We start from the raw sequence: 26,056 nt of genomic DNA, 5'->3' as shown, positions 1-26,056 counted from the left end.
CACTCCATTAGGCTGGGCTACATGAGGAGAGCTGCCTTGCGACTCAGTGCCGTACAAGCATTGGAGACGGAGAGTAAATCAAGTGCCTGAAGAACATGGCTCACAGTTGTTTCCTCCCCTTTCCCTCAGAAGTTCTTAAAAGACTGAAGAGGATTCAAACACAACATTAGTCAAGCATTATTTTGAATACCTTAAGTCCTCTGGTTCACCTTATGCGAGATATTCTCATATTTAGAGTATCAGAGCTGATTTTTCTCCCAAAAGGTGGAACATATTTCCAGTACACATGAACAGCTTTTGTTTTACATCAAGAAAACCTTTCAAGTTGGATTTTCATTGCAAACCACTTGACATTTAGAATCAATTTCCTCATGAATGCTAGTTAGCTAGAAGCTTAGTTTGGCAATGAGTTCAAATTAGTCATAACATGACTAATTCAAATACAACTTCAACTGCGTCCCAGAACTGCACCGTCTGCCAAAATGGCTCAGATGAGACGAGGGAGTCAAAATAAGGAGCTAATCAGTAGTTAAAACACTTATTTTTTCATAAAATGCATTTCAGCAAATTACTGTCTGCTTTTCTGACAACTTGAAATAATAGGCATTTTTAGTAAATAGCCATAGTTTATCGCAAATAGCGCTAGCATATCCATGTTTATGCATGATCCATATATACCAGGTATACAGTACCTGAATATTTGATATTTGTATATAGTGGGAACTTGCTATCGTGATAGTTGTAAGCAATTTCAGCTGTCTTGCTAACTTCCTCTAGAATTAGACCACCGTACCCCAATCCCACACGCCTCTTCACTAAAACCCTGCCCTCCAAAGACATGTCAGCCAACCCGACGTCAGACCAGTAAAAAGCAGAGTGAATTTTCTGATTGGCTAAAATGCACATGCCACTTATCTGACACCTGTTGTAGTCTAAAGGTGTCACAGCTACAGGTGAGATTCCTCAGGACATCTAAATCAGTGACATCTCCAGGTAGTAGAGACCATTTAAAACACTTTAAGAACATTCAAGTTGATGAATTACAATATATAAAGCATGGCTACAGAAATTGCCAATTGTGGCACGAAGCAGTAAATAAATTAATTCATACTTTAACTTACATTTATTATAGCTCTTCACATTGTGACACAATTTAATCAAATACCCCCAGACAACCTTAAGTAGTACATTATACTAAAAATGACAGTTTTGTTTCTACTTTATAGCACTTTATACAATTTTATTGAATTTAGAATCAAATAAAATACTTTTTTTCTTGCAATAATTACAGAACAGAGCAAAACCTGACACTATACAGACAAATAAAAGGATTCAGCCAAACCACATGTAAGATCTTGATCATCTTTTACATAAATGTTTGTGTTCATGAGGGAATTCATAGTAACATACCCATGTGTGGAGCATGTGAAATATGTTTGAAAACTGAAACTGGACAAGTCAGTGGAACTGGAAGATTTCTGACCAGCAATTGGAATGTGTAGCTTGTCCCATTGTCTAGTATTTACCACTGAACAGGCAACAATGAATTTAAACTCCTTCAGAACAGCAGAAAATTAGTTGCTCTTTAACCAAAGTATACCCTTCACCATTGTCTTTCCTTCTTGTTTTCCTACTAGGGGTTTAAATCTGTCATCTGCAACCCAAGACAAATGGGACACAAACTCTTTTCTTGTTCCCTTGTAAAAAAGAGCCTATGAACAACAGCAGTAAAGTCAGTGCAGTTAAGACTGTCATAAAGCCAGTTTACCGTCCTTGTTAGCAACTAAACCAAGCCAAACAGACTTTATCAGTGAATGATAACCAAAAACAAAGAATTACTGTCACAATATACAATATTAGCAAAGAACAAACTATCTTTAAAGAATAGTAATGAAGAACATGCAGTGTAATTCAACAGAGCCATAGTGGATGCTTCTAAGAGAGCACCGACAAAAGGGGGAGGAAAATTAGGGTTGGCAGCATTCTTCTTTCTTAAGGCAGTTAAAAAAAAAAGAGGCAGCAGAGAGTGGGGCTGGGTCTGATTGCTGCTCTGAGCAGGAAAACCCTCAGTCTGTCTTCATGGTGAAGCGATAACCTGGACTCTTGTTTCCCTTCTCTTCCCGGTTACTTTGCACACAAGAACAGCTCATGTCTTTGATATGGGCATGATGATCTTTCAGCCTTATAGGACTGTCCTTTTTCTGGCTTTATCTGTGACTTTTTTACAATTTGTGAAATGCCAAGACGAAGGTGGTAAGTTGCTGTTTATTCATGAAGCTAATTGTTCTGATGCTAAAGCTGATGCTTTTGATGTTGAGGGAAAGACTTGTCCTATTATTATTATTGTTGTTATTTTTAACAAAGAGGTTTACTTAGGTTTACTAAAGATGATTTGAAAGGCTTGAATATAAAAATGTAAAGTTAATTGTAAAAAATTGGAGCTTAATTGGAGCTTAATTTTAAAGGATGTTGCATGCATCTGTATGAGAATTGGTTGTACTTTTGACCAGAAAGTATATCTAATTATGCCATAAGTTTGGGACTTGACTGTACTTTTTACCAGCAAGTTTTTACTAGTTATGCCATGTGGTAACCATACTGTGACATGATTAACGCTGATGTCACTTGGAGGTTTGTGGCATATGAGTATGGTCAAAGGGCACAGTTTAACTCTTCAACATGCATGATTAGATTTGTTGTCTACCTACATCAGTATCCTCCTCTCACATCTGCTGAATCGATTTCAACTCTAGCACTGCACTCACATGTCTCTAAAGGAACACATCTTGCATTTTAATGCAGAGCAGATGTTTGAGGATATTATGAGGGAGGCATTGACTCTGAACATGCAGGGAAAGGGGAAAAAAAACACCCTGCCGCGAAAACACCTGAGTGCTATTAACTCAGTCATTCCCCGGTTTAGATCATTTCAAACATGTGATGTAATTTTTTCCCTAAATGATGTCACCAGACAAAACAATCCTGGGGGGTGTTCGCTCAAGTTCTGTTGATCTTAATGTTTAGCAGATTTTGATATATGCATATCTGAACATGTTTTACGTGTGCCTCTTGGATTCAAAGCCCATTGTTGAGGTTTTACAGAGAGTGCGCCACCTTGCGGTAAATGATCTTTACAACTGAAAAATAAAAAAATAATAATTGTTGTATCTTCCTTCATAATAGAGCAAAAAATATACAATTATAATATTTCTCCATTATAAAGAGATTTCTTTCTTTTCTCACTCCAGTCTGTGCACTTTTGCAAGGAGTAATAATGTTCTTTAGGTGAAAATTACTTTATAACTTTATTCTCTTTTGGAAGTATTTCTCTTAAACTATGTATTTTGGGAGGCATTATCACATTCCCATTGCCTGCTGAACTGCATGTTCACATTTGAATAGGCCCTATAAACAAGTCATAACTTATCTCATTAATATGATAATCAATACACTGAAAGTATAATTAATACGTTTTGCAGAATTTTTTTTTTTGACCAAATCCAGATTGTGTGCTATTTCTCACTTGAAGAAAATGGCTGATGTTAAATTGGTTTGGTTTCAAGCTAGTTGAAGTCAATAACTGAAAGCAGCTGCTTCTTTCTAAATAGTTTAGTTACAATGGTAATATTTATGCAACGTAAAGAGAAAATTACTCTAGAAAAACAAAACATCAAAAAAAGTTAAATGTGCTTTTGGGCAAAATTGGTTAGGTTGGTAGTATTTAATACGTAATGCAAAAACAAAACAAAAAAAAGCTGCATTTTTTTTTCTCTCTCTGTCCTTTCACACAAACATATGCCAGTAAGCACCACATAAAGTCCAAATTAAGTTGTTCTGTTCTTCATCTGCTCCATGTGACGCATCTTTTCATCTGAACATTGTCACATGGAACAGTTTAAATACCCATAATCTTTTGAATAATGTGTAATTTTACGTTAACTTTGTTAAACAAGCCAACAGAAATTACTTCTCACAGCAACGTGAGAAACACTGTAATTTCTTTCTGGGTTAAACAGAAGATTGTCTTTCTAACATTAAACCGTTAGTTGTATTTTTTATTATTACGTTGTGGAGCCTCTATACTAGACCTATTCCACTCTTTTTTAGACTGAATGGTATTTTTTTGTTTAAAAACTGGTTTCAGTCATTGTTGCCACAAAAATTATATTACAACAAATAGGGTGTTTTCACTTTACAGCTAAATTTCCAAATATGTGCATTCGACCAAGTCCACAGCTTATGTGCTGATGGAAAACATGTGCTGCATTTTTGAGCTATGACTCGATTACATGCCTCTTTGGTCCTGAAAGAGGGAGGGAAAAGAGAATAAGAAAGGGGGACAAGGAGAGAGAGAGAGAGAGAGAGAGAGAGAGAGAATCCTATTCTTTGACACCAACTATATAACCTTTACTGTACAGTCCATAGCATCTTTGATCACTGAGCGTCTCTATGGAATAAACAATTTAGAGGATGGGGTTTTAATGATGAGCACGCTCTCGAGCCTCCTTCATGGGAACTACTTATAAAGTAAATTATGGCAGTCAGCAAATGCAAGCCCGGAGGATGACTTCCAGATGTTAAACTGGTTGCTTTGGCAGTATTTGTAAAATATTAAAACAAATGCTGGCTAAAACGTGGTTGCGGAGGAAGTCATGTAGCTGAGGTCAAGAACACAGTGTCTTCGAACAGCAAAGGCTGGAGGACAATTGGGGTTGGAAAATGTGAGCAAATGCATAGAAGGCATTTTACCACTATATAGCTCAGCAAAGTGCAATGTGCAAACTAAAAAAAACATCCACTAAAAGCAAGCCTTCAACCTCATGTACAGCAGACGTAGTGAATAACATTAAAATATTATTTTGGCAGTCTTACAGGATCAGGAAGCAAGGAGGATGAGACGTATGCCAAACATGACTGTGTAGAGAATGCAGAGGTTGGCAGTGGAGAAAATGACAAGAACTCCCCTCGGAGACGGTTTATAAGCTTTATAAGTTTACACAGCTGTTCAAAATAGTCTGGAGATCATCTGGATTTGGCCTATATAAAATTTTAGTCCTATCTGTTTGTCTGTGCTACACTGGTCCCCAAAGCCCCATCTTGATGGATTATAGTAGAAGCTGAGTTTTGTATCGATTAACCCGTTTAGAGCAGTGTCAATAGGGTTAATGGATTATTCACCTAAAAATGAAAATTATGTCATTTACTCACACTCTTGTCTTTCCAAATCTGTACGACTTTCTAGTTTCTGTGGAACACAAATGAAGAAACATTTGTGAAAATGTTTGTGCACATTTGTGAAAATGTTTGTGCACATTTGTGAAAATACGCAAGTTGCCAATAAATCATTCAAACTGGTTTTGAGAACAGAATCTAACTATCAAAAATTTCTTGAAAAGATCTCAAAAGAATGATTTATCACAAATTAGACTTGCAAATTCTCTCATAAACTCTTAGGGAAACAAAAATAATGTATCATTTAAATTTCTTTAGAAATCATATTGTTGTAGTACTTTTACAATGTAGTTTTTTCCTTACTAAAAATTTTGGAGCTAGGCATTCCCACTTCTCATTCACCTTCCTTACTCTATATGGCCAGAATAAACTTTAAAAAAAAATCACCCTTTGTGTGAGTAAATGGGGTGTCTAACCGGTCTCATTTTTATTAGCTCACCCTGCCAATGGCCTCCCACCAGTCAGAGACAGGTATCTGGAAAAATTCAACCCAATTCTCTGCAATACTAAAAGAGTGACTAAATATTAACAAACCTCAATTTCTCGACTGGTTAACTATAACATATAGGCACACCATTGACAAGATTCTCATGTTCTACATCAAATCGAACAGTATCTGGTGCTGTTAATACTGATACTTAAAACATTTGTACATAAAGTCCTCTGTGGCTGGCCAGCTTGAAAATACATCATGAGCAATTTTGGATTTCATGAGGAAAATGTGGGTTTCTGGTCTATTAGAGCTCTTTTGTGTCCAGGGTCCAGGCAGGATAGTTAATATTGTTCTCAAGAAACCAAAGCCTGTAAGAAGAATGCGATGGCATGTAGACTTCAATATAACGACAAGATGAAATGATACAGGTTTTGGATTCAGTCCATCAGATCCATGCAAAGTAGAACAAACTATTCAATATAAATATTCCACATTACTTTTGACTTTTGCCAGTGACTAATAGAACACAGTTCTATAATTATAACTACAGTGCATTGAAAATGAAACAGATGTCATAAAGTCTAGAAAAGGGATTGAGGGCTAAGCCCGTTTTCAATTCAAATGGAGTTTGAATGTATATCAACATATTTGTGGGATATGAGTTTTTTTCTGAATAGTTTTTTGTTTGAGAGATCCCTAACAAATCCACATTTACTAATATGTGTATTGCAGTATTTTTTATTCCGCTTCAGTTGTGTAAAACTGCATCTTGATACAACTGATCCCACAACTCACAACATGAGAACACGCTGTACTTTTCAACACAAGCAACTATCCTGCAATTCACACACTCTAGCATATATCATAACTAGGACATCTGGTTTATATGGAAACATCTGCACAGTTTATTGAGTCATGGACGCAGCAATATTAGATTCTAGTAGCGTGTGAGAAAGACACTGGGATCCTGAGATGCCATGTGGCAGTCACATTTCAGTTTCTAAATGCCAAGGATCTATTAGAAAATTTGTCTTTATTTATTTGTTTGGAATATCCATTAGTTACAAAAGAATAATTGGAGTTTGACGTAGGCTAGTTCTCAAAATGAGAATCAAGGGCCAAATTACTGTTCCGGAGTTTGGTACATTACTTCATCTATTACTTGCTAAGCCATTTATATATCCAGTGTACACTAAATTATTATAAATAATAGGCCATTTACTCCCTCATGCTATCTATTTATTCAAGATATATCTGCACTTTTTACATTAAAAAGATGTTAAACATCGTCCATGGTATTGAACTATAGCAATAAACTTTATTTAACCAATAGATCGGTACTGCTGAAACATTTCAAATATCAAACTAAAGAAAATGTGATCCAGGCACAAAACTCCACTCTGGCAGGAGCTTTAAAAACACATTCACGAGAGAGACATTTTTCCACCTTGTAAGTCAGTTCATTTTCGTATCTTCACAGCAGGAACTCTCTCACACTGGCATTTCCTCTGGAGAGAACGCTGAGTAATGTCTAATTAAGAATTCAAGGTGACATATAATGAAAATCAGACTTTTTCCACCTTTAAGCGCTATAATCAGGTCCCCGGGTGCATTTACCAACCCAGAAAACGTGAAAAAGAACAACCCACCATTTATTTTAAATTTTTTAAGCCTGTCAGAGCAAGCTTGTGAAAAAATTAGCTGCTCAGATTTCGCTCCCCCTGTGACGTAGAAAGGGGATCTTTATAATATTATAATATATTGCCGTTGAATCTGCAAGTTTCCTCTTACGGCACTGCCATTGTGTTTTTGCAAGCGACAACGGTGTACCAGTTCTAAAGCCATGGCGAAGATTCGAGCAAAGCATGCTAACGGTTCTGTCTTTGGCTGCACTGATGAGCACAGAACACTATTTAGAGTACCAGCCTCAGTGGAAACAAGAAAGCAGTATTGATTTATTTACTGTTATTTACTATTTTTGATTGCTTACATTGTCCTCTTTTGTAAGTCGCTTTGGATAAAAGTGTCTGGTAAATTACTATATTACGCTGCTGCCACACAGATCTAATATAAACATGAAACATCTTTCCCAGCTGCTTACCTTCACAAACACAACTTTGTACCTGTTACAATTGTTTTTGTAACCCGTGTTTTTAACATAAACTTGTGTGTATTTGACAGCTTAAGCGCAATAAGACTTGAAAGAGAATTTAGTTTAGTACTCACATGCCATGTGACATCCGTTTTCTGTGCATGTGTGTCAGTTGTGTGCACATTCTGGAAAAGGGGGCGGGGAGCAGCAGCTAATTTGCATTTAAAGAGACATGCACAAAAACAGCGTGTTCTGCTTCTCAAAATAGGCATTTTCAAAATGAAATAATAGATGATCTATGGGGCTTTTTTTGAGCTGAAACTTCACAGATTCATTCTGTAGACACCTGAGACTCATTATATTACATATTGTAAAAAGGGGCATAATAGGTCTCCTTTAAATATGATTTTGTGTTGTATTTCTCGGTACAGTAAATTACCAGTCAAATGATTAGGAGTACTGAAATTACTGTGATGATAATCCCTTAGATTCAGACCAGTGTTCTCACAAAACACTGCAGTCAAACCAGCTGCTGATGACTCATCAGACATTTTCAAAACCTTTAAGGAGAAGAACCGTATACATCCGGAACTCAGCCAAATCATGAAAAAGAGATACAGTATTGACTCTCCCATCTATTTCTCATCTAATCAATGATGAGTCTATTGTTTGCTATTTGATCATTTGAGTTTGGAAATATTAATTTTGTTTCTCTGTTTGTTTTCTTTAATTTATAAAGCCAGACAAGTAAAATCTATTTTCATAATGGAGTATGTTATAGAACACTAGTCAGGAACTGTGTATCACTATTATTTGTTTGATATTATTGCACATGCTGGATGAGTTTGCAATACATTATCAAGTACATATGTTAAAGCTCTATAATACACAACCAAGAGTCAGTAAGATTTATCACCTTTGGAAGAACTGACCTTTAAACTGACCTTTTGACCATTATAAATGTCATGCATTAAGAAGATATAAGGCTCTATAAACTTAAAAGGTTTTCTCAGAACAAGAAGGACGTTTTCTAGGGGAACAGGCTGAAGTCTTGCAAGATTATGTCCATTACAACTGATTTAAAGAATCTAAAACAGACATATGTGGATTTATTCATCTGAAGAAAGGTTTTTTTTTTTTTTTTTTGGTTCTCGATTTTATACCCATAAAGAAACTTTAAAATGAAGGATAGAAAAAGAGAAAAACGCAAGAGGATAATCTGAAATGTATCACAGTGTGGGGTCACATGAAGTAAATGTTTATATAAATCCTCTCCGCTCATGCCTCAAGGTTCTCCATCCAAAATAGTGTAATATAAGATAGAATCATGACAGACCAGCTGTGGAAGCTCTGCAAGCTCTCACAACATCCAAACAAAGCAAAAGAGGAGGAAACACGCTACAAAGAGAAACATAAGGGAGGGATGTTTCCAATCCCTGGAAAGAGTGAGTGGGGTTGTTCCACAGGATGCAGATAAAAAAAAAAAAAAAAAAAGTTAAGATCCACAGCCTGAAAAAATAAATAAATAAATAAAATAAATAAATAAATATATGTTTTTTTTCAGCATTCCTACGAGATAATGTATATGTGTGTATATATATATATATATATATATATATATATATATATATATATATTTATTTATTATGTTATCTCGTAGGAATGCTGAATCATTAATATCTTCCATTTACTTTTTGTTACAAGTTAAAATTTAATTTATGTTTTAGCTGAAGATGTTTTCCTCCTGAATATCCATGAAAGGAGGTCGGGAAAGCAATGAGTAGACCTATGTCAGGTCATGAGGTTTTGTTGATCTTAGCCAAGAATGTAACTGGAAATGACCTGCATATCTTGCCTGACACTCACACAGAGAAACATTTACCTGTCAACATCTAAATGCATGTTAAGTTTGTATAAAAGTGCAGGAGTTCAAGTTATGTAAATATTAAAAAGCAAGCAAATTAATTCTGGAACATCACTTTGTTAAGGATAGACAGCTGTCTACATGATAAACAGAATTCTAAAAATAACATTTACAGTTTAAATTGTTTAAAGAGATATTGGAAGTACATGTGAATGGGAAAAAAACACATTAAGCATGCATTAAGCATGCATTTGAAGTTCTTGTTTTAATTCTGCACACCCACCTATATATACATAGATGTGGTAGACACTAGCTGTGCCTTATTACATATGTCTGAACATATCTAAATGCAAACACAGAACTATTACTAAAGATGGCTTTTTCTTTCCTTTTTTTAGCTAAATAACACAATATGGCATTTTGACACCACAGGCCGCCATACTAAAAACACAAAGTTCTCTGTCTAGCCAAGTGTATTATAGCACCATGAATTAAATGATATCTCAGACATGTGGTGAAAGATTTGTTTAAAGGGGGGGTACAATGCTGTTTCATGCATTCAGAGTTGTTTACACTGTTAAAGAGTTGGATTCTCATGCTAAGCATGGACAAAGTTTCAAAAAACAATTTGGACAGAGTATTTCTGTGCCAAAAATACAAGTACAAGTTTCGGAGAGTTTTTTCGATCTTGGCTCTTGCTGACGTAAAAACGGTGGAACTCCTTATATGGGCATTTTTCCCGGAAGAACGCGCCCGTGCACTCATAGACCAGAGCAAGATAGGCAAGAGTGCGCCCATCAATGAGCTTCATTCGGCTGCACTGCACAGGACTCGCTCAGGAAGAATATCTGAAGAAGTGTGTTTTTGGTTGTGAGGGAAAGAGAACCTTGTTCAGCTTCCCAAAAGTTACGTGAACAGTGGATACAGTTTGTATTTCCGGGGAGTTTCTCAAGTGTTTTGTTGACAAACGTTTTATAAACAAGGCCCAGTTCGATGCTGGATTTGCACATCGTTTAATACTGAAAGATGGAGCAATCCCAGCTATAAAAGATCACGGTCATGATCAGGAGCTGCAGATAGTAGTAAGTGAAACGGTATCAAATGTCTCTGTTTTGTTGGCGATCGGCGAAAGTGCTCGTCACTCTTTAGCTCCGCCGACACGGCACGCCTGATAGAACTAATATGATCAAACTAAAGACTTTTTGGAGATATGAAGGATGCGGTACTACTCTATAGGTACTCAAGGTTAACATGAGATTGGGTAAAACTGTGTGTGTTAGGTCCCCTTTTTAAAAAAAAGTTTAAAAAGACTTGTAAATAATGTGCACATTCAAGCATTTCTTTTTGCAATTGATCTAGGAAAACTTTTTAAAGATGGTTTTCGATAGCTTTTAGAATTATAAATGTAAGAATATGTCTACTTAGAAATCGTGTTAATCAAGCATACAACTATAGATTAGTCAGGTTATTCAGTTGTATATAGTCAGGTTAAGTATTAAAAAAAGTTGATTAAGAACTGGTGGAAAGAGATTTAGAGCAGTGTGATGAATAAAATTACGCAGTCTAAAAAAACCCCCACGTTTTTTTTTAACCAAGTTTTCAACACACATCATCGAAAGCACAAAATATGAAACAAGGGACATATCCAAACCAGAGGAAAATATGTTTCCTTGTACAAACTAAGTCATTTTCCCTTGACCGAAATCAGTGTGACTCTTCATTTGAAGATCCTCATTTGTGTCTCAGCAAAGAGTAGCCACAAGGACATCGAGGAGAGTCAAGGCTTGAATAATCATAGGTTTCAGAGTCACTTTGAGGTCTGTTTGTCTGGAGTGACAGTCTGAATTACAATGTGGACATCCCATTTTCACACAGATTCACAAGAGGGAGTTGTTTGTGAACTGTGGAGAACTCTATCAGTTAATTACAAGAGAGGTCAGAGGTCTGTGAGACACATGATTTATTTGTGTCCTTGACTTTTAAAAAGCAAGACTGGAGCCCCTTTTAAAGTTTCCCTGGAGTTTGAATGCAACTTATCGTGTTTAACTCTAAAACCAGATGCTTCGTTTATGGATTTTTTCCCCCTATATAGTGTGTGATTCCTGGATATCAGCAATAAGCAATAAAGTTCTCAAAATATATAGATAGATATAAGATAAATATAAGATATAATCAAATGAGCATTTCACATTGTTTGGTGTTCAGATGAAAATCTTACATTTATTGAATTACAGGCTACTCTCTCACACACAAACACATATACTTCATGTTGGAAAGACAGACTCAGATGAGTCACTGTTTCCATAAGGCCATTTTCTAACCCATACAGCCTTGTTCCAACAACAAAGTCCCTGAACACAGCAAGTTATGAGTATTTCCACATAAACCAAAGGAAAATACGTGTGATTTACATTACAGTTAATCTCCCACAATGCAGCATCTTAGTGGAGATGTAAATTGTAGACCGTTATCCTATATTGCTATCCTAGACCGTTCCTACAGAAGTCTGAGCATTTGGGAGGGAACCACAGACTTTAGCTGACATGGAGTAATGCTGAGCATGTTCAGTGTGGTCAGCTCAGGCCAGACTGGAAGACTGGTGGAAAATGTACGTCAGAAGTCCACAAAGGACCATGCTTTTGCTATCATCATCACTAGGGGATTTGAACCGTTGCTGTAAAAAGTGCCGAGTCTGCAATGAATTAGCAAACTGAGGGAAAGAGTGAGCTTTCTCTTCACCTTTAATGGTAAGGTTTTCATGGGTGGCTTGCGAACGATAGTTCCCCTCCCATAAATTTATAATGGCTCATACACATTCTCTATTATTCAAGGGAACAGACAGTTCCAGTTGTATTGTCTAAAATTCTGACCACTGACCCATTTTATTACCCCACATGTGAATTCTATCTGGATTACATCTGTTTATGCATGTGTTGTAGTTTCATTTGTTTTCTGTAAATTGCACAGAATACTATGGACTGTGGAAAATGAAAGTGTTTTTTTATATATATATATTGCTAGCATATGCTGCTGTAACTATTCACACCAACAGCACAAACGCGAGTATAACATTGCTTTTATGCAACAAATCTATAAATAAGATATGCATGTTGACATGCATTTCAAATAAAAATTGGCCAGCTAGGGGGAAAAAAGCCAAAGCATGAAAGCTTGCATCATGCCTCATTTAAACAGGAACATAACTGTAAAATCAAGTCCCCTCCCATGTTCAATGCGTTCAGTAGCTAATTATTTCACTTCTGCTCCACTCCAGATTTTCCCGATTCTCATTTGTTCATCATTAGCTAGTGAGAGAAACCCTATTCGGAACAAACTAAAAGAAAAAAAACATTTGTCCAACTTTCAGAAATTCTGTTCCTTGCTCAATAAAAAAAAAGGAGATAACAAAGTGAAATGTAGGCTACTAAATATAAACAATCCTGAAAAAGCTATTATACTTGCATGTTTGCTGGTGTTCTCTGAGGTCGTCAGCAACCATGTGTTCAGGAAAAGATCTCTCTTTTCTTTGGCATCCTTCCCTGACACATTCATTCCATCAGGTCAAAAAGCCAAACAATTTCCAATCAACACCCTCTTAATGCACCCGTTTCATTAATTTATGCCATATTTATTAATTAGCTTGAATACTCAGAATTTAATGGTTGTATCTCCCCGTTTGCTATAAGGTGTAGCCACATTTGATCTGCATCCCAGAATCAATGGGTGATGAACATTCCTTATGAGCACAGTGCAAAAAAATGCTATGAGGGGCCAATGTTTAGATCTTTACCTACTGTGTTGCTCTTTTCCTGCGTTGTTGCTAGTGCTGCTAAGTGTTAGACTTTCTCAAATAGACGGGTACAAAAACATCCTTTTCAGGGTGAACATTTCAGGTGAGCACAAAAACCACAAGGTTTCACTTGAAGGCAGCCGGATGAAGCTCAAGGGTGCCATCTGGTGTACTGGTACTACAGGAGCGAACCATATTGTTGAGACATGAACATTTGAATGTTTGTCACAGCTGTTCATTATTCTGCAAAGTTCTTGTACGTCATAGCTTGACAATGTTATTAAGAAATATTTTATTATAAATAGTTTAACTTTGTTTTAAAGATGGACTGAATAGCACATTACAGTAGAGGTCTGTTGGAAACAATCTGTATGAATCAGACTTCCTGAAGAGCATTAGCTCATGTCTTCCCACCAGAGCCTTTCCAAAAGGCAAGGGATCACCATTTCCAGTAATTCTCAGCCACTTTCTCAGGGTATACCAGCACTTTTGCACATCTGTCTTGCCTTCCGGTCTAGTTGCAAGGCATGACACACATAATCGGGTGACTCCATGAGTGCTTTTTCCATTTTTAAAAGTAAGATTTAAAAAAAATTATCAAATAAAGAATGAAAAATATGAAGAATAAATATAAAAGAATAAATATGGGGGGGGGGGGGGGGGGGGCATTTAAAGGGATAGTTCATCAAAAAAAAAAAAAAATGGTCTATTTAAAATAAAGAAGTTATTGTATTGTATGTTATTGAAGAATGTGGGTAACCAAATAGTTACTGGCCCCTATTAACTTTTGTGGTATGGAAAAAATATGGAAGTCAATGGGGACCAGAAACTTAATACAACTTGTAATGCAGTTACTGTATTTTGTGTCTGTATTTTAATATTTTGTTGATGCATTTAGAAAAATACCTATACTAATACATGTTAAATCTATTTAAATTAATTGTTTACCCATATGCTTATGATACCTTTTTCATTCAGTGGTCAAAAGTGCCTTTTTTATGCAATGGTCTAATCACGACCAACACCACAAACACACCCACTTACAGCACAACTATATAGGACAGTTTTTTTATTAACAAGGAGTTGTTGATAAAAAAAAATGTGTGTATATGTGCATGTGTGTGTACACAATATTTATATGGCATTTGCCTTTTTTTGCCCATAGAGGATGAGTTGAGCTGTTCAGAGAACGGACAGGTGTACACAAACAGAGATATCTGGAAACCTGAGCCATGCAGGATCTGTGTTTGTGACAGCGGGACCATCTTGTGCGATGAGGTGCAATGCGATGAAGTGTCTAACTGTGCAAAGGTAGTAATCCCAGAAGGAGAGTGCTGTCCTGTTTGCCAGAGTGACACAACACACAGCAGTGGCAATGGCAGACCAGGTGAGGATGAGCACCACAAAAATCTTCAAAAAGAAATTCAGATTTATCTTAATGCAAAACTGTAGTTTTTTTTAATTTTAGATTGGATAAACAGCAAATATTTTGTCTATTTCTTTTTTATTCTCAGAGGCCAGAATTGCCAAGGTATGCTATAAAGTTACACTCAGTACTGCCAATATGTAGTTACTTAATATAAATGTAAATAAATAAATACATTTGTTAGTCCAGTGACTTCTGCTCTGTGTTTTACTCTTCTTGCTTTCAGGGTCAGAAAGGAGAACCTGGAGATGTCCCAACTGTATGTTTTAATGAACATGAATCTTGCATTTGAAGATAAGAATGGATATATAATAATATTTGTACAGTTTGAAAATAATACAAAAATTCCATCTTAATTTTAGGTTATTGGAATAAGAGGTCGTCCTGGACCAATGGTGAGATTTTTTTATTTACTTTCATAGGGACCTGATCAGTATAAATAAACAGATTTATTATATGGTTCCAATTATACAACTGAACATATAATAAAATAAGTTAACTTTTTCATGCTCTGCTTTGTGCAGTTTAGCATTTCTATCACATATACAGTATCTAGTAGATCCTGATATCTGGACACTAGATGGGGACAGAGCACAGCTCAATTTATATGCCTTAAGCTAGTTTGGTCTTTATTTGAACTTTTCATGTAACCATGCTAGTAAAATATTTTGAAACTTTCTACACTGGCAATTCATAAATTATTCAGTCTTCTTGCAACTAGCCCTTTGTGTGAAAACTATGACAATGACTTTATCAGACTAATGCAATATTGCTAATGCTATATCATGCTTTTAATTTACCTTAAGTTTTATGTGATTTTATGCGTATTATACAGGGGCCTCCAGGAGCTGCGGGGTACAGAGGAGACAGCGGACCCAAAGGTCGACCTGTAAGGAACAGCAAATTAATTTCAAAATGTGATTAAAGATGTGAAATATTGTGTAATATTATTGTAATATTATTTTAGCCTGATTTTAATGTCTCTTGTAGGGTCTCAGGGGTCCCCCAGGATATGACGGAGAGCCCGGTGTTCCAGGACAGCCAGGAGAGCCAGGGCCCCCAGGACATACCCCAGGAGTGAGTTTAGAGTTTATAGCTTTGTTAATCGTAACAGGCCCTTTCAAAGTAGGACTACAAGACAGAATATAAAAAACAGTGTCGAAGGGGAAAAAAAACAGTTATAATATATATAGTTCCATTTAATAAAGCCCTATGTGCTCTCTTACTTAGGGTGAGTTGTCTTCACATATGGCTGGAGGATTTGCTGACAAAACAGGAGCCCAGCATGCCATGATGCCTGGAGTTCGGGTAAGTGGAGATTCTGTAATTTTAAACAAAACTATAAGCCACACATTCACACATTCAATCACCTCTGTGATTATTCTAGTAACAAAGCTATTTTTCAATAGGGAGAGGCAGGAACAAGGGGACCGCCTGGGCCAAATGGAGCACCAGTAAGTATTTATTTGATAAGAAATCTTTGTTAAATATATCAGGTCAAAAGAATATGGCTTCCAGCAGTAGCATGTTTTTTCAATTTCCTTTAGGGGGTGCCAGGACAACAAGGACCTCCTGGTGATGTAGGAGATCCAGGGCCAATGGTGAGGAAACATGATTAATTGTCTACCTTCTCTGAAGACTTCATAATTTACTGGGGAAGTCTGCCCCACACTCTTTATTTTAAAGCAAACATCAGCCAGGATAAACTCAAAAAGTGCTTGCTGTATAAATATCGCAGGCAATTTTCATGGCTCATTTATTAAAGGCAACCACAACTTTGGCTATTCTCAAAAAAAAAAAAAAAAAAAAAAAAAAAAGGTAATTGTTGCAGTGGTTTTATACATGTACTTAGCATTCTTTTCCTACCATTCATTGGTGAAATTTATCTAGTTATCATATGCAACTTGAAACTGTAACCTTTGGGAATACTGGTACATTTTACAATAAGGTTGTTAACTACAGTAGTTAACATGAAAACAATGTACAACACTTCTATAGCATTTATTAATCTTAGTTAACATTCATCTCAGCATACAATAACAATTTATACTTTAATATTTTATACTTTATTGTAAAGTGTTACTAGAAAACATTTCTTTTTATCACAAAACCAGCAAATGATCTGATGTTACATATGCTTATGAGTCACAGAATATGGCAGGATCTGTTAGCAAATTCTTTTTAAGTGACTTATTAGACAGGTGTTATAGTTTGAGAATTAAATATACAACAGTACTTTAAGGGTGTGAGATTGACTAATAGCTGAATTACCCCTTTCAGTTCTGCAGAATCAGCCTTTCTAATAAATTCCATGATCATGCTACTTAAGTCATATATTCTGGTAGTAACGCATTGTTTTGTTACTAAATGAGCACTCCATGTGTACAATGTACCATTTTTATGTTTAATCAACTTTTAGTAATTACTGTTCTGCATTGTATAGGGTGGAGCTGGCCAGAGAGGACCAGAGGGTCCTCCGGGGAAGCCTGGTGAAGATGTGAGTACTCTATGCTGTCATCACAACAATGTGGAAAAATTAAACAGGATCTGAAATGGAATTCTTTTGCTGCCATAGGGAGAATCAGGGACTTCAGGAAGTGCAGGAGAAATGGGATTTCCAGGATCTATGGTAAAAATTGTCATTCATTATTCATTAATTATTTGCAGCTTTTATAATTGGATGGTGTTTGCTTGCATTTAGATTTATGTTTGAATAACTTTTCTGCTCAGGGAGCAAGAGGGTTTCCAGGGACACCAGGGCTACCAGGCATAAAGGGCCTCAGAGTGAGTAAACTCTTAATCTCTAGGCCTCGTTTCAGATTTACACATGCATACAGTGTTTTCCAAAAGTCTGAGACTATACTGAAAATCCTTCAAAGACAGTATGACTAAGACATTTTGAATAAGAAATATTTACGATTCTGCAGGTCACTGATCAAATAAGTTAATTTGTGACATTGACCTTGTGAACTCACTTTGCTTTGAATTTCAATACAAAGTAGAAGCATTGTCAGTCACCTTGGATTTTTGAACTTCACTGTTTTATATGCTCTCTCGATGTTACCTTCCACATTTGTCAAGTGTGAGAATTTCATTCTCTTGGTCTGGGGTTCTTTTCAATGTGCTATTTTCATGGTATTGAGAGCACTTCAATTTTCAAAGCACCATTGTTTTGGAATTACTTACAGATCACCCACCAGGCCACCAGTTTTGTCTAGAATGCATCACAATTCACCATATAAAATACCTGTAAGCCAGAGAAGAAGCCAAGTCAGACTTCACACACAAAATATAAAAGAACAAAATATACAATCGTCATGTTTGACAATAATAATTGCAGTTTATTTTGCACAAGCACAAACCATATTCAGCAGTAAGTTATCTTGGTTGAATATTCAATTTATATGAATACTAGAATTGAATGTTCAATGTACACAAATGATTTTCAAGTTACTAGTGCAAAATTGCATTCTTATGGATATGTTTAGGTTTCTAGATGGAGTCTACCAAAATAATAATCCTGTTATGTGCTTTTATAATTCAGGGTCACCAAGGTCCAGCTGGTCTTAAAGGAGAACACGGAGCTGTGGGATCAAAGGTTCATCTTTTGCAAATTTACTTCGTTATTAAGTAGCTACTCACTATAAACCCTAACTACACTGAACAAAATTATAAATGCAACACTTTTGTTTTTGCCCCCATTTTTCATGAGTTGAACCCAAAAATCTAAGACTTTTTCTATGTACACAAAAGGACTATTTCTCTCAAATATTGTTCACAAATCTGTCTAAATCGGTGTTAGTGAGCACTTCTCCTTTGCCGAGATATGCCACACCTGTGAGGTGGATGGATTATCAAGATGCTGATTAGACAGCATGATTATTGCACAGGTGTGCCTTAAGCTGGTCACAATAAAAGGCCACTCTAAAATGTGCAGTTTTATCACACAACACAATGCCACAGAAAGTCTTGAGGGAGCATGCAATTGGCATGCTGACTGCAGGAATGTCCACCAGAGCTGTTGCCCGTGAAATGAATGTTCATTTCTCTACCACATGCCGTCTCCAAAGGCGTTTCAGAGAATATGGCAGTACATCCAACCAGCTTCACAACCGCAGACCACATGTAATCACACCAGCCCAGGACCTCCACATCCAGCATCTTCACCTCCAAGATCGTCTGAGACCAGCCACCAAGACAGCTGCTGCAACAATCAGTTTGCGTAACCAAAGAATTTCTGCACAAACTGTCAGAAACTGTCTCAGGGAAGCTCATCTGCGTGCTCGTGATCCTCATCGGGTTCTCGACCTGACTGCAGTTCGTCGTCATAACTGACTTGAGTGGGGCAAATACTCACATTCGATGGCGTCTGGCACTTTGGACAGGTGTTCTCTTCACGGATGAATCCCGGTTTTCACTGTACAGGGCAGATGGCAGACAGCGTGTATGGCGTCATGTGGGTGGCGGTTTTCTGATGTCAAAGTTGTGGATCGAGTGGCCCATGGTGGCGGTGGGGTTATGGTATGGGCAGGTGTATGTTATGGACAACGAACACAGGTGCATTTTACTGATGTCATTTTGAATGCAAAGAGATACCGTGACGAGATCCCGAGGCCCATTGTTGTGCCATTCATCCACGACCATCACCTCATGTTGCAGCATCATAATGCAAGGCCCCATGTTGCAAGAATCTGTACACAATTCCTGGAAGCTGAAAACATCCCAGTTCTTGCATGGCCAACATACTCACCAGACATGTCACCCATTGAGCATGTTTGGGATGCTCTGGATCGGCGTATACAACAGCGTGTTCCAGTTCCTGCCAATATCCAGCAACTTCGCACAGCCATTGAAGAGGAGTGGATAACCTGATCAACTCTATGCGAAGGAGATGTGTTGCACTGCGTGAGGAAAATGGTGGTCACATCAGATACTGACTGGCTTTCGGACACCCCCCGGACACCCCCATTACAGTAAAACTGCACATTTTAGAGTGGCCTTTTATTGTGGCCAGCCTAAGGCACACCTGTGCAATAATCATGCTGTCTAATCAGCATCTTGATATGCCACACCTGTGAGGTGGATGGATTATCTCGGCAAAGGAGACGTGCTCACTAACACAGATTTAAACAGATTTGTGAACAATATTTGAGAGAAATAGGCCTTTTGTGTAGAAAAAGTCTTAGATCTTTGAGTTCAGCTCATGAAAAATAGGGGCAAAAACAAAAGTGTTGCGTTTATAATTTTGGTCAGTGTATTTATATTGACATTATATTGAAGCTGTAAGACTTCATATTTGTTTGTTTGTATATACACATAATAATTTCATGTTTCTAAGTATATTTGCATCATATATTATTTATTATTTTAGGGTGAGTCTGGTGGACCTGGTGCAATGGGTGCCCCTGGTCCTATGGTAAGAAGACCACATCCCAATACATTGCAAACTTCGATTAAAATAGTATTACTGATGTGAATCCCATGAATAAAAACAGATGCTCATCATGCTTACACTGCCACAAATGCTTCTAGCCTTATTTCCAATGAAATTAAATTGGCCTGTTGCTAAATGCAGGGTCCCAGGGGAATGCCAGGAGAAAGAGGACGCCCAGGACCGAGTGGCACACCGGTGAGAGCAAAAATAAATAAGAGTGATAGCATTGTTCTGATAACTTTAATAAGAGCTTTTGAGTAGAAGATGATTCATTTATTTATTTATTTTGTATTTCAGGGCATGCGTGGTGCTCAAGGAAATGTTGGAAAACCAGGTCCAATGGTAAGGAATTTTAATAAACCAAAGAATAATATGTAACATACGAAGCAACTACAAATGACATGATGCCAATCTCTAATGGTTTAATTGTTTTAAGGGTCCTTTGGGAATTAATGGTGCCCCAGGGTATCCTGGAGCCCCAGGCATGAAGGTGGGTAATGATAACAAGAATTTATTCATAGGTTTTGTATCATTTTTCGCTATATAGCTATTAATTCTATATATCATAATAGTTCAGCTGAACCTTCACTACCTTAAATCGTTGTTACATCTAGTAATAAAAAGGAATTTTACTTTACAGGGTCAACCAGGACCTACAGGTGTGAGGGGTCCAGAGGGACCACAGGGACAAAGAGGAGAGACAGGCCATCAAGGCAGATCTGGACCACAAGGACAACAAGTACGTTTGTAATTGTCATTTTGTACAGTAGAACATGATTGCAAATACTAAGTCAATTATTTATTAATCTGTGATGCAAACTGAGCGTCATTCCGAATTTTTCAGGGGCCTATGGGCACTGACGGCGGTCCAGGTTCCAAAGGCCCAGTGGTATGTTAAAGAAAAAATAATTATGCAATACATTAATGAAAGAGTTAGCAAAAACATTAGGAGTTTTTATTACGCAGATATTGGCAACTAATACAACATCATTTTCTCCAGGGAGCTCCTGGTCCTCAGGGCCCTGTTGGTCTGCTGGGCCCAAATGGCCCACCAGGACCTCAGGGAAGCACTGGACAGCCTGGGATCAAAGGTCAAGGGGTAAGGCATTCGTTGCTCACGTTGTGGCGTATGCATTTATGGACTGAACATTTGTTGTGTTCATGTGATGTAAAATAGCGTACAATATATGTACTATTGTGCCTGAAAATGTGACAACAACGAACAATTAAGAACACTGAATCTCAAACCAGTCTTGTTGCGTTTAGGGAGATGTAGGCGTTCCTGGATTTAAAGGAGAGGCTGGACCTAAAGGAGAACTTGTAAGTTTTGATCGAATAATACTGTAGGCCTATATTTTTTTTTCTCAAAGGTGAAGCATGCGATTTTTATACCACGTCATCAGACAAATTTACAGAATTAGTAACTGTTTTCTAACAGGTAAAAAACTATTAGAAGACAAAGAACACACAAATTACCTTTAAGTGTAATGTATTTCTTTGTCATAGGGTCCACCAGGATCACAGGGAGTAATTGGACCTCAGGGAGAAGAGGGAAAACGCGGGCCCAGAGGAGATCCAGGTTCTGTTGGCCCACACGGACCTGTTGGTGAGAGAGTGAGTCTAGTTGTCCTTTTATTGCCTTTACAAACGCAGACTGGCAGGAATGTAATTATGAAAAAAAAAAAACAACTTTCATGGGGTTTTTATTGTCTGATATAGGGAACACCTGGAAACAGAGGCTTCCCTGGTCAAGATGGCTTACCGGGTCCAAAGGTAATAAAAGAGTTCAGTTAAATCCAAAGTATTAACAAGTTGAATATAATTAGCTGAATACTGAAATAATACTTTTGTTTATAATTATCTAAGGGTGCACAAGGTGACCGTGGAATTACAGGAACTCATGGTCCTAAAGGCTCGACTGGAGATCCAGGGAGAACAGGGGAACCAGGTCTTCCAGGCGCAAGAGTAAGTGAAATTATTCATGCGTTGTGTCTTTATAACAGAAAAGTCAGAGCAACAATGCACCAACTCCTTCAAAAACTTCACTAATTAATTTTTGCATCCTCTTTTTCTCAGGGTTTGACAGGTACACCTGGAGTTCAGGGTGCTGAAGGAAAGCCAGGACCACTGGTACATATATCTGATGTTTTACATTCATGACTGGAATAAAATATCCACATTTTTCAACAGAAAATAAAGAAATGTTACTATTCACCTTCTACAGGGTGCTCCAGGTGAGGACGGGCGCCCAGGGCCTGCGGGGTCAACTGGAACAAAAGGCCCTCCTGGAACTATGGGATCATTAGGCCCAAAGGGTTTTAGTGTGAGTGGAATTTTTATTCATTTATTCATTTATTCTCTGTAAGTATGTGACTTATCATTTGAACAATAATTTAGGGGGATCCAGGAAAGGCAGGTGAGCAGGGATCTGCAGGAGTTTCTGGGCAAAGGGTGAGTAACAGCATTTAAATATATTAACTACTTTTGACACAAAACACCAGAGCATAACTGCATAGCAACATGCCAAAAAAAAAAAACAACTTTGAACATCTGAGCAACCATATTGTGATGCCCTGATTGCAACATCGTGGCACTTAGTTCTTATGTTCAAGCTCAATAACATTTTCTTCAGAGAATATAAATCTTGTTCTAAATGGAAATGAACTGTACCCTTCAACTTTGACTTTCTCATAGGGCTCACCAGGCAAAGATGGAGAAGTAGGCCCAGCTGGTCCACCAGGTCCACATGTAAGTGTGCCATTTTGGTTCTGTATTACCCAACCACCTGCTTTTGCTATTGTGTTGTATGGCTATTAAACTCACAATTAGACAAGTGTATTTAGAGTACAATCTATGATTTTATTTCTTGATTTTTAGGGTGCAGCCGGTGAGAGAGGCGAACAGGGACCTCCTGGAATGCATGGCTTCCAGGTGCTTGATTTATGACTATTTAATAATTCAAAATGATTTATTTTCTTTGTTGTTATCTGGCTCTTTAATAAGATCAATCTTCTTATCTGTTTCTCAGGGTTTGCCGGGACCAGCAGGTGCTCCTGGAGAGGCAGGAAAACCTGGTGATCAGGTAAATACAGTACATCGCTAATTCCTGGGAAAATGGATGAAAAAGAAGGGACAAATGGCAAAATTGAAGGGACAAAACAATGCTAATCAGACATTTGTCTCTCTCTCAAGGGTATTCATGGTGAAGGCGGCCCAATAGGCCAAATTGGACCAAGGGTGAGTTCTAGTTTTACATTAAAATGCTTCTGTAAACACATGTTGTTGAGGTCAAGACATGCCCTTATTGGTCAGTCATTTCATTGAACAGGGTGAACGTGGAATCCCAGGAGAAAGAGGAGAGCTTGGATCTCCTGGCTTGCATGGAGCCAAAGGTATCCCAGGGGCACCTGGTCCTGATGGCCCAAAGGTAAAATTAAGTATCTATTATTGGTACTGAGACACAGGAATAATGTTTTAAATTATTTCAAAATTTCATTTTACTGTAGATTGAGCACAGAATACACTCCGAAATAAGCACACTGCCTCAGTTTCACTATGCAGCTACTTCATAATCCTGACATATTTAGTGAAGTGTTGTAATTAATGCTTTTATAATGTTAATTTATCATTCTACTGAATTATTTGTAGGGTAGCCCTGGGCCTCCTGGTACGGTAGGTGATCTAGGCCCTCCCGGTCTGCAGGGAATGCCAGGTGAAAGAGGGATCTCTGGCCCATCTGGTCCAAAAGGAGAGAGAGTGAGTAGCAATGCAATTAGATTTACAGTGTTCACATAGATATTTGTACATTTTTAGTTCTATAATTAACCTTTTCTCGCATTCAGGGAGCTATTGGTGAGAAGGGGTCAGAGGGCACTCCTGGAAGTGACGGTGCAAGGGTAAGTATTTGTATTTTTAAAACATCTTAACTGAATGGTTATCAACTGGTGCATTGCAAATCATTCTGAGAGTGCCAATGACAAAAATGAAAATGAAATAAATAATATAACACTATTTGTGTTTTTGTTTTGATTTGAACTTAGATTTGAAAGAAGCATTTCAAATTGGCAATAGTTGAGAGAAAGTAATCTTAATATCAAGCATAAACAAATATAACAGACATGTTATTAATAAAACAGAGGGTGCCGGTGAACTATACAAGACTAGTTCAAGCAGGCCCGATCATAGATGTGCACAAAAGTCTCTGTAGATGATGCTTAATATGCATGAAAAAAAGAATCTCATGCTGATTATTGTCTTTCACATGTAGGGTTTGACAGGCCCAATTGGCCCTGCAGGACCCGCTGGTCCAAGTGGTGAAAAAGTACACCCACATAACATATTATTATCTATATTTTACTTTAATACTGTTTTCTTTTACAACATACTTCTAACGCAGTGTTTTAACAGGGAGAACCAGGCCCCAAAGGACCACCTGGACCTCCAGGATCAAGAGCAATGCCAGTGAGTTAATATTTCACACTCAAATACAAAATGCAACAATGTTTCAAATTAGTTAAATGTTTTGATTTAATAACAAATATTTGTGTTAAAACCAAGGGATCCCGTGGTGAACCTGGGCCAATAGGTGCTGTAGGCTTTGTTGGACCAGCTGTAAGTATAATTTTTTTAATCTGAATGAAAACTCATTGTTGTTTGATATTGTACGCATTACATGCAAAAGGTTTGTGTCAGAACATTGAGTAAACCAATTCTGAATCTGGAACACTTTCAAAATCACAGGGTGTTGATGGTCAGCCTGGTGTGAAAGGACCACCAGGGGAGCCTGGACAAAAGGGTGATGCTGGATCTCCTGGCCCTCAAGGGTTGGCTGGTCCTCCAGGGCCACAAGTAATAAAACATTTGCATAAAAATGGTTTTCAAAAGGTCCTGTGAAAATGCTAGTGAATTAATGATCCCTTTCTTAATATGTGTGACTACAGGGTAATATTGGTGTGGCTGGACCAAAGGGTGGTAGAGGAACACAGGGGGCACCTGTAAGTATAGATGTGATCACAAATACTGTATCATGCAGTTTGAATGGCTAGTCACTTAACATACCTCAATGTTTAGGGCCCAACAGGTTTCCCTGGATCTGCTGGAAGAGTTGGCCCACCTGGTCCGACGGTATGTTGCATGGACTACAGAGGTTCACAATCAAAAATCAGAAATGATGACAATTCAAAACATTTTTTCAAACCTGTAGGAATTTATTTTCTTAGGGTCCTATTGGTGAGCCAGGTCCAATTGGTCTTCCTGGGAAAGAGGGTCCTCCTGGTCTTCGAGGAGATCATGGACCGCCAGGGCGCCAAGGAGAGAGAGGTCCCCCAGGGCCTGCTGGAAGCTCTGGAGACAAAGGAGATTCTGGAGAAGATGGACCACCAGTAAGTGCGCCAGATGTTTCTCAGGTGAAACACAGTGTAAAAACTGAATCTTAACGGTTATTTCCTTTAGGGACCTGATGGTCCACCAGGTCCTGCTGGAACAACAGGGCAAAGAGGAATTGTAGGCCTTCCTGGTCAAAGAGGAGAACGTGGAATGCCGGGACTCCCTGGGCCAGCTGTTAGTATTGTTGTTACATGATAAAATATTAAAATAGAGTCTAAGAGAACTTTTTTATAAGACCTCTGCTAATATGATTCTTCATGATGGTCTCATGTAGGGTCCTCCAGGAAAACAGGGTACATCAGGAGCCCCAGGAGACAAAGGACCTCCTGGCCCAGTTGGGATGCCTGGTGCTAATGGACCTCGGGGGGATTCTGGACCTGATGTAAAATATATTTAATAT

General features: G+C 37.7%; 1 protein-coding gene across 1 annotated transcript in view; it reads left to right on the top strand.

Annotated features, from left to right (window-relative positions):
• Positions 1 to 1,999: 1,999 nt before the first annotated feature.
• The window catches only part of LOC306876428 (uncharacterized protein), a 30,730-nt gene continuing 6,673 nt past the window's right edge, over positions 2,000 to 26,056 (top strand). The window contains exons 1-44 of the mRNA XM_079427574.1: positions 2,000 to 2,253; positions 14,577 to 14,798; positions 14,926 to 14,942; positions 15,064 to 15,096; positions 15,200 to 15,232; positions 15,673 to 15,726; positions 15,828 to 15,914; positions 16,068 to 16,145; positions 16,247 to 16,291; positions 16,385 to 16,438; positions 17,281 to 17,334; positions 17,413 to 17,466; positions 17,568 to 17,621; positions 18,382 to 18,435; positions 20,209 to 20,253; positions 20,413 to 20,466; positions 20,569 to 20,613; positions 20,708 to 20,761; positions 20,912 to 21,010; positions 21,116 to 21,160; positions 21,272 to 21,370; positions 21,538 to 21,591; positions 21,778 to 21,885; positions 21,991 to 22,044; positions 22,138 to 22,236; positions 22,348 to 22,401; positions 22,496 to 22,594; positions 22,669 to 22,722; positions 22,966 to 23,019; positions 23,149 to 23,202; positions 23,300 to 23,353; positions 23,464 to 23,508; positions 23,600 to 23,698; positions 23,920 to 24,027; positions 24,114 to 24,167; positions 24,539 to 24,592; positions 24,679 to 24,732; positions 24,829 to 24,882; positions 25,012 to 25,119; positions 25,212 to 25,265; positions 25,342 to 25,395; positions 25,491 to 25,652; positions 25,723 to 25,830; positions 25,931 to 26,038. Coding sequence (XP_079283700.1) covers positions 2,160 to 2,253; positions 14,577 to 14,798; positions 14,926 to 14,942; positions 15,064 to 15,096; positions 15,200 to 15,232; positions 15,673 to 15,726; positions 15,828 to 15,914; positions 16,068 to 16,145; positions 16,247 to 16,291; positions 16,385 to 16,438; positions 17,281 to 17,334; positions 17,413 to 17,466; positions 17,568 to 17,621; positions 18,382 to 18,435; positions 20,209 to 20,253; positions 20,413 to 20,466; positions 20,569 to 20,613; positions 20,708 to 20,761; positions 20,912 to 21,010; positions 21,116 to 21,160; positions 21,272 to 21,370; positions 21,538 to 21,591; positions 21,778 to 21,885; positions 21,991 to 22,044; positions 22,138 to 22,236; positions 22,348 to 22,401; positions 22,496 to 22,594; positions 22,669 to 22,722; positions 22,966 to 23,019; positions 23,149 to 23,202; positions 23,300 to 23,353; positions 23,464 to 23,508; positions 23,600 to 23,698; positions 23,920 to 24,027; positions 24,114 to 24,167; positions 24,539 to 24,592; positions 24,679 to 24,732; positions 24,829 to 24,882; positions 25,012 to 25,119; positions 25,212 to 25,265; positions 25,342 to 25,395; positions 25,491 to 25,652; positions 25,723 to 25,830; positions 25,931 to 26,038 — 3,120 coding nt within the window. The 5' untranslated portion in view covers positions 2,000 to 2,159. The remainder of the gene's footprint in view (positions 2,254 to 14,576; positions 14,799 to 14,925; positions 14,943 to 15,063; positions 15,097 to 15,199; positions 15,233 to 15,672; positions 15,727 to 15,827; positions 15,915 to 16,067; positions 16,146 to 16,246; positions 16,292 to 16,384; positions 16,439 to 17,280; positions 17,335 to 17,412; positions 17,467 to 17,567; positions 17,622 to 18,381; positions 18,436 to 20,208; positions 20,254 to 20,412; positions 20,467 to 20,568; positions 20,614 to 20,707; positions 20,762 to 20,911; positions 21,011 to 21,115; positions 21,161 to 21,271; positions 21,371 to 21,537; positions 21,592 to 21,777; positions 21,886 to 21,990; positions 22,045 to 22,137; positions 22,237 to 22,347; positions 22,402 to 22,495; positions 22,595 to 22,668; positions 22,723 to 22,965; positions 23,020 to 23,148; positions 23,203 to 23,299; positions 23,354 to 23,463; positions 23,509 to 23,599; positions 23,699 to 23,919; positions 24,028 to 24,113; positions 24,168 to 24,538; positions 24,593 to 24,678; positions 24,733 to 24,828; positions 24,883 to 25,011; positions 25,120 to 25,211; positions 25,266 to 25,341; positions 25,396 to 25,490; positions 25,653 to 25,722; positions 25,831 to 25,930; positions 26,039 to 26,056) is intronic.

The sequence above is a fragment of the Barbus barbus genome, assembly GCF_936440315.1.
Source record: "Barbus barbus genome assembly, chromosome: 10".
NCBI classification, from domain to species: domain Eukaryota; kingdom Metazoa; phylum Chordata; class Actinopteri; order Cypriniformes; family Cyprinidae; genus Barbus; species Barbus barbus.
This window is presented reverse-complemented; position numbering and strand designations above follow the sequence as displayed.